This window comes from Camellia sinensis, chromosome 9 (genome assembly GCF_055761805.1).
Source record: "Camellia sinensis isolate YWXY chromosome 9, ASM5576180v1, whole genome shotgun sequence".
Classification (NCBI taxonomy): domain Eukaryota; kingdom Viridiplantae; phylum Streptophyta; class Magnoliopsida; order Ericales; family Theaceae; genus Camellia; species Camellia sinensis.
The window spans coordinates 56,640,152-56,649,019 of record NC_138969.1 but is presented as its reverse complement, the minus strand read 5'-3'; the positions used below and the strand labels follow the sequence as shown (position 1 = coordinate 56,649,019).

Sequence of the window (8,868 nt, the reverse complement as noted above, 5' to 3'; positions counted from 1 at the left end):
GTCTATTTTTGTTTAAAAAATTGGCCGAAAATAGTATTTCATTATAGGGCAAATTACATATACACCCCTCGAGGTTTGGCTAAATTACAGATGCCCCCCTGAGGTTTGAGAAATTACGAATTCCCCCCTGAATGCTATATTTGCATAAGAAATTAGGGGGTAATTTGTTATGAAATATAAACCTCAGGGGGCAAATTGTTATGAAAATACAAACCTTAGGGGGTGGGATGTAATTTCCGAAACCTCAGGGGGTATCTGTAATTTAGCCAAACCTCGAGGGGTGTATATGTAATTTGCCCTTTATTATAAGACTCAAATTTTTTTTTTTTTTTTTTGGGACGGTCATTTTCTCGTACGGATTGAAAACTTAAAAAACAAAACTCGTGGTAAATAGGGGTCCTCTTCATGTGTTAATCATGTCATATTATAAAGACGGAAGCAATTAAACGCGTTCTATAAATAGGGGTCCTCTTCTTCACTCATTCAAGCTCATCAATCACCCCAAGAACAAACGTACTTTCCATAAAACACAAAACAAAAAAACACTTCCTAAACATTGTCCTCATCATGCAAATCTTCCACTGTGCATCTCCTCCTTCTCATCTTCCCATTGCTCCAAACAACATCCCACAAATCAACAAGACTAGTCTCATTGCATCATCTAGTACACTTAAAACCCACAAATGGAGCATTGGTGATGATCTCACTTTAGTTTCCAACCCCTCAATACACAAAGACTATCAAACTGGATATCGCAGCTTAACCGTTAAGTTTTTCTTTTTTAATTTTATGACTAATCTTCGAAAATCTTGATGTTCTTGAGCTGACAATGTGGAACTTATTTGCAGGATGACTTTTGTGTAAAGCATGAACAAAAATTGAAGGAAGCTAAGAGGATGTTGAGGAAAGCAGGAGAGAACCCATTAGAAGGCTTGGTCATGATCGATAACCTCCAACGCCTAGGCATCGATTACCATTTCCAAGAAGAGATTGAAGCACTTCTACAAAGCCAATATACGAAATCCAACGCTACTACGCTTGGTTATGACCTTTATGAAGTTTCTACTCGCTTTCGTCTACTAAGGCAAGAAGGGTACAATGTGCCCGCGGGTATGTGAATTTTCATTATTTTTTCACTACCCAACTTCATTTTTTTGAATTCTTTTTTATCAGTAATATTTGTGCTTGAAATAAGTGTAAATGAATGGGAAATTGGTAATGGAACAGATGTGTTTAACAACTTTAAGGCTAAGAACGGAAAGTTCAAACCAGAACTAAATGCAGATATGAGAGGGCTGATGAGTTTGTATGAAGCTTCACAGCTAAGCATAGAAGGAGAAGACATTCTTGATCAAGCCGCAGACTTTAGTACCCGAGTCCTTAACGGTTTGATGCCACATCTTTCTCATCATCAAGCTCGAGTTGTCAGCAACACACTGGGAAATCCCCATCACAAAAGCCTAGCAAGGTTCATGGCAAGAGATTTCCTTAGTGATTACACGAACCCAAGTGAATGGGAAAATGTCTTGCAAGAACTGGCGAAAATGGATTTTAACATGGTTCAATTCACACACCAAAAAGAAATACTTCAAGTATCAAAGTAAGATTTTGTTTTTAATTTAGTGCAGAGAATATTGTGAATCTAATTTTGTTCACTCACTTAATTAGTTATAATAATGGGAATTATTACCCCAACTAGGACCCACACCTCACTTTTTTTAACTCGTGTTAAGTGGATGAACAAAATTGTTTTCAATGACAGGCATGTTAAGTTTGTTCAAATACGAAGATTCTTCTGCTTTAATTTGTAGTTTTGTGATCTCAGGTGGTGGAAAGACACGGGTTTGGCGAGTGAACTGAAGTTCGCTAGAGACCAACCTCTAAAATGGTACATGTGGCCTATGGCAGCCCTCACAGATCCAAGGTTCTCAGAGCAAAGAGTTGAGCTCACAAAACCCATCTCTTTCATCTACTTAATAGATGATATTTTTGATGTTTATGGGACACTTGAAGAACTCACTCTCTTCACAGAAGCTGTCAATAGGTATGCATCATCACCCTTTATTTTCAGAAGTCTATTCAATTATATTGTGTGGATGTGAATGCATTAGAGATATAGTTGTTTAAAATAAAGTTTATATAGATCAATAATTATTGGATAGTACAGATGGGAACTTGGTGCTGTGGAGCAACTACCAGAGTACATGAAGATTTGTTTCCAGGCTCTTGATGATATTACAAACCATATTGCTTACAAGGTCTACAGAGAACATGGATGGAACCCCATAGATTCTCTTAGAAGAACGGTACACCATAACATTTCTAGCTAATTGTACATTCACATTGTCAAACTGAATTTGTAATTGGATTTTAAATTTGTTGAGTGAAAAGATAAATGAAGAGTAATACTAAAAGTTCAAAGTTTTATCTCGAACTTTATAGAGAAATATCAATTTATGTCTCAGATTCATTCATATTTAGACCCTACATTATACTAATTCAATCTCTATCAAACAAACATATTACCCAAAAAAATAGTGACAATTTTTCTAGGACAATAGGATTTCTATAAATGAAGTAAAAGTAAGGCATGTTTAGTGTTGTCACTACATTATATAAGGATTTTAAAAATCAAATTTTTTTTCATCTCCAAAACAAAAATTTTGTTGGAAAAATATTAGAAGACAAAATTGTCACGAAAAGGCCATCCCGAGAAATCCAAAAAAAAAATAAAAAAATAAAAATAAATAAAAGAAACCCTTTAAAAACAATTTTTAAAATATTGGTAATAAATGCACTTTCAGTGATAATAATTTTGTCTCAAAATATTTACTTTTTGAAACGAAAATTTTGGTCTAAAAAATATAGTAACTCATTATTAAATACAAACGTGATGGAGACCCCTAGTTTTCCCCACTCCACCACCCACACACACGTGGGGGTTGGTTATTGGAAGAAGGAAAAAAAAAAAAAAAATCTGCGCCAATCAGACTCCACTGGAACCCCAGCGGAGGTCTGAAAACATTAGTCTATTAAATAAACTAAAAATGCAGTGACTATTCTTTTGGCTACTAAGCCTATGTTTGGGAAGTTGGGTTTGAAGATTTTTTTGGTTAAAATAGTTATAAAAAATAAAATAAGTTTTTTAGTTCAATAAGACAAAATATCACATCTAACACATAATCATTACATTCTTTTTCTCATAAAAAAATTAAAAAATTCAAAAGTCCTTCCCAAACAAGACTTTTTAGCCACAAGTTAAAATAACCAAAAAAATTAAAAAGTCAACTCACTTCCCAAACGAAGCCTAAGATATTTTCATTCTAAAAAGTGATTTCATTCTTAAAACCTTAATTTGTTGTAGTGTGTTATTGTTGTTGTTTTTATTTGTTTTATATTTATTTTTATCTTTCAAGTTTTGGAAAGAAAAGTAATAAAATGTTCAAAAACTCCTAGTTTCATTTTCTATTTGAAATCATTTTCAAAAACTCAAAAATCACTTTTTTTTATTGGCAAACTCGAAAATAACTTTTTCACATTTCCTAAAAAGTTAGTTGCTTTTAACGACTTTATTCGTAACAACAATGATTCATCCTACTAAAAACATCACCACTAATAGCACTAATGCATTAAAAAAGTAAAAAAAAAAAAAATACAACTCCAAGACCAAAACATCACATCACTACTGGCGGAACCCACTGCCACCTAATTAGTGAGAGCACTAATTAATGCTCCCAAATATTTTTCTATTCGTAAACAATTTTGAAGAACTGTTACCACATAAGTTTTTTATTTTTTGTGTTGTAGAAAATGAAAAATGAAAAATGTAGGCCCCCCTTTTTTCTGGGGCAATTACAATTCAGTGTACTTTCAAAAAAATAATTATAGATTCATTAAAAATATATATATATATATATATATGTATATATAACTTTAATTATTAGGTATCGTTTAGGAACATGTCATTTTAGTAACTTTTTGACTTTTTGGCTAAAATAAAAGGTAAAAAAAATTAGTATGTTTGGGGTGACTTTTTGACTTTTTACAAAAAAGATGTGCAAAAAGTAGAGAAAATAGAATTTTTGACTTTTTGATATAGGTGATAGGCTTTTTGACTTTTTTTTTTTTTGTAACTTTTTAACTTTTTCGCTAAAATGTTAACCTGCCAAACGAGTCCTAAATGTTGATAAAAGATTTCACTAATCTATAAATATTTAAAAAAAAAAAAAAAAAAAAAACTGATATGTAATTTTTCCTTCTTTTTTTTTTTTTTTTTTTTTTTTCTTCTCCTTTTGGTACACAAATCTGTTCACAAATCTAAGAATTGATAACAAGTCCTTGATTGTTTGTTGTTGCAGTGGGCAAGTTTATGCAATGCTTTCTTAGTAGAAGCAAAGTGGTTTGCCTCAGGGCACTTGCCAAAACCAGAAGAGTACTTGAAGAATGGTGTGATTAGTTCAGGTGTAGATGTGGTATTAGTACACATGTTCTTTCTATTAGGTCACAATATAACCAAGCAAAATGTCAATCTTGTGAATGACAATCCAGGCATTGTGACTTCTACAGCTACAATTCTTCGTCTTTTTGATGATTTGGGAAGTGCCAAGGTATCAACAATCTCTATCCTTTTTCTTTAGTTCCTATGATTTGTCTATCACTAGTTTGTCATGTCATATGAAAAGTCGAACTTTAACTTGATCAATCATATAAGCTTTATTCACCACAATTACTTGATACATATGCGCAAAAAGAAAAAATTATGTGTATTCAATGACTAAGACAAAACTTCAACCATTATCTTGAATAAAAAATTATTCGGAACACATGAAGGTTGTACAAAATGTTAGACTTCTTCTATGTTGCATTCATAAGCCATAAAAAAAATAGAGGGATGCACCAATAAATCCCAAATTAATAACTTATGCACTGTTTAGTCCTAAAAGTTTTCTTATAGACTGAAAGGTCCCATTACAATGTTTCAAACATCAGATTAATGTTTTAAACATTAGATTTCGAACATCAGATTAATGTTTCGAATATTAGATTTCGAACATCAGATTAATGTTTCAAACATTAGATTGATGTGCAAATGGGACTAAATGGAGCATAAGAAAACTTTTAGGACTAAATGGTTCAACTTTTCAGAAACTAGGACTTATGGGTAAATTTTCCAAAAAAATAAAATAAAATAAAAATGAAAATAAAAAATAATTAAAATAAAAAACTTAATCTATAAACTTATTGTCAATTGATTTTGAGTTTGATGTTTTAACAAAGTACAATGATGGGTCTTGGATGGTCTCCAATGAGTCGAGGAGTCTCAGCCTCAGTCTATTATTTTATCTCTCATCTCTCAATTATCTCCACATGCGAGTCTCAGCCTCAGTCTAAGTCTATTATCTTATCTCTCACCTCTCAATTACCTCCACATGCTAAAAGTTACTATATTAATTACTAATTGATTTTGATTTGGATGAGTTAGACACTTTAACATAAAAAATAAAATATGTGATTCAAGTGACTCACAGGATATTAAAATTTTATGCCTATTTTTCTGTGTTTTTAAAATTTTATTTTCATGGACCCATAAAATGATAAATTTTCATTGTAATCAAAGCCGCCAAAAAATCTAGTTGAGCTTGCATCTACACCAGCAAGGAACCAAAAGTATCTAAAAAAAAGGTATTGGCTCACAGTGTTCAATAAAAATAGACTTAAAAAAAATTATCATGAAGTTTATGTTGAAAATTAAGTAATTTTAGCATTAGATTCAAATTTAAATTTTTGTATAATGAAACCTATACTCAAATGAATCTCTACTACATATCATAGATTTTTTTTTAAATAAGGTTATGTTTCCTTTCAACATATAATCAGGGCATCTTGGTCTTTTTGAAGACAAGGTTTTGTTTGACATACCGACTTGGGACTAATAATTTTCTCGGCCTAACTGAATGATATTGGGTGGTGAGGAGCCCCTAACAAGCACTGACACTAGTCGTGACATTGGGCTAAATGGCCCAATGGTTATGGACCCAGATTTAATTGACCCTGTTTGGTAGGGTTTATTTTCAGTTTATTTCACCGTTTAGCTTAAGCTATTTTGATGTGTTTGGTTCAACTTAATAGTATAGTTTATAGCTTTTTATAAGTCAAAAATCAACTTATTCTTTGAGTGAGGGAGGAGAAACTTAATTTATAAGTCAAAAATTAAATTATGTTCACAGCTATAAGGTATAAACTATTAGATTATAAGTTATAATCACTTTCTCACAATTTTACCAAACAGGTCATTGTCTAATTGAGCCTGCCGTTGCGCACACCCCCACAACCACCCGAAATAAGTAGGTTCACCAAAAACAAAAGAAAATTTGCCAACCCATCATCATTATTTATTAGGATAAATTACACCTAGATTTGAAATGATATATATAATAAATGACAATTTTTAAGATTTTAACTCATATAATATTTAATTATTTTTTTATTATCAATAATTCGTTAGTTATTTGAAAGTAAAAAAAAGATATTATCATTCCTTTTATACTAAAATGTATATTTGTCTTTATTTATTTTAGTGTATACTTAACATTGGCATTAGTTTCGTTTATTTTAATGAAGTTAATGTATTTATATAAAAAATATAAAATTAATTATATGTTTTTAAACTTTAAAGAGGTGAATATAATTTATCTAAATTTTAATCTTCATAGCTAAAAATACATGACCATATGAATTATTACTGAAAAAAATAAAAAAATAAAAAACAACTGCTCTTCAAAACTAGTCCTAAATTTTATAACGGTGGTGCTAGAGATCACTAATTTAGTGGCTCTAAATCTATCACTATTGAGGTGGTAAAGCAAAAAAAAAAAAAAAAAAAAAAAAAAAAACACAGACACAATACAAACTGTAGCCTACTGCCACATCACTAATGATAGCTTTAATTAAAACTTCCACTCATTTTTCATTTTATAATCAATAATTCTATAGAAACAGAATTAATGGGCACCATAGATGTCAGACAATGATACATAGTACATACCCCACTACCAATGAGATCACCATAGATGTCGGATAATGATACATAGTACATACCCCACTACCCATGAGATCGTTCCACTCACTTGTTCAACCTGTATTTTATAAAGTCAATTATTTGTGGAAAATTATTAAAATTCTCGGACTAACACAGGTTTATACTCCTTAACTAACTTAATTAATTATTATTTAATATGTTTTCTCATATTTCTTAATCACCTAACACAATACATCATCTACTCATATTCTCCACCAATCATAATACTATAGAATACCACGTGTCCATACTCCAAAATTAGCCTAAAAAATGTTGGTTTCTTTCACGGATTTAGTTTTTTTTTTAAGTTATCATCTTAATTTAAGAGACCGTTTTGACTTAATAAATCCATTTTGAAACCTTTTTTAGTGATCCAAATTGTTTACTGTTTACGCTTTATTTAGTAGAATATTCATGTGAAAAACTAAAATGATTGAATATCGATAATTATATATTTGAATCATATTTATTTTACAAAAATGGATGACAAATATAATTTTTAAAATAGCTATCCATTTTTTGTAACAGAATTTTAATTCAAACTTATAGTTACCGATGTTTGATTATCTTGATTTTTCGTATGAATATTCTACTCAACAAGTCTTACAAAGTGAACGGTTCAGATCATCAAAATCAATCCTAAAATGAGTTCACTAAGTCCAAACACTCTGTTAAATTGAGATGACTAACTTGAAAAAAGCAAAACCTTCTTTTTCATTTCTGTCAAGATGGTCTATCTATGATTGTCTATTTCAGATTTAATAAAGCTTGTCCCACTACTTTAAATGACAGGATGAGAATCAAGATGGCAAAGATGGGTCCTATGTACAGTGCTACATGAAGGAGAACAATTGCTCCTCAGTTGACACTGCAAGAAAGCAAGTCATTCACATGATATCACAAGCATGGAAGAGCCTCAACAAGGAATGCCTATCTCCAAATCCATTCTCATCAGCTTTCACAAAGGGTTCTCTTAACATTGCAAGGATGGTTCCTTTGATGTATAGTTATGATGACAAACAAAACCTCCCAGTCCTTGAGGAGTACATGAAGTCTATGTTCTACGATAAATTACCTTAGGTGAGTGAGCATTGTTAGATGCTCTGCAACTTCTTCACTATTGATGCTACAAACCTAGCACCTGTAATGCTCATAAACTAGCTGTTTGGTGAGGAATAAGTGTATAATCCAACAAGATGCAAGAAAAATGTAGTAGTTATGTTACAAGGTAAAAGATGTTACTTTCCAATCTACTAAGGTTCTTAGTAGTGTTTGAATCTAGGATTTGAAAAAGAATTTGTGGAGGAAAGTGTGAAGCCTCTATTTCATTCACTTTTCTTTTCTATTCATAAATCTCTTCTCAAATCCAAGATTCACGCACAGTCTATCTGTCTCATGGCTTAAATTTGTGTCTTGGATTCAAAATGCAAAGAAAAATAACACCATCAGAATATTTCAACTAAAGAAAATGATAACATTATAACGAGATAACAGAATTGCTATCTAAACAATTTTTCAGTCAAGGATGCCAAAAGATATAAAAATCATTCATTGTGACTTCTCACATTGGGCACAAATCTTTTCTTCCATCAATCCTCATCTAATCACCTAAATTGCTAACTAAACAAATTTTCAGACAAGGAGGCCAAAAGATACGAAAATCATCATTACTTCTCACATTGGGCACAACAATCTTTTCTTCCATCAATATGCCCACACAATCACCTTCTCCCTTCACCTTCTCTGCTTCATTGAGAAAGGAATCTGTGTAGTGTAATCAAAACTGGTCA

At 31.3% G+C, this 8,868-nt stretch overlaps 1 protein-coding gene across 1 annotated transcript; it reads left to right on the top strand.

Moving 5' to 3' along the window:
- Positions 1-479: 479 nt before the first annotated feature.
- Positions 480-8,431, top strand: LOC145798603 ((3S,6E)-nerolidol synthase 1-like). The gene is made up of 7 exons (XM_082886834.1): positions 480-765; positions 849-1,110; positions 1,228-1,600; positions 1,826-2,044; positions 2,168-2,306; positions 4,359-4,607; positions 7,871-8,431. The coding sequence occupies exons 1-7, from the start codon at positions 568-570 to the stop codon at positions 8,156-8,158; spliced, it is 1,728 nt and encodes a 575-aa protein (XP_082742960.1). The 5' UTR covers positions 480-567; the 3' UTR covers positions 8,159-8,431.
- Positions 8,432-8,868: the final 437 nt, after the last annotated feature.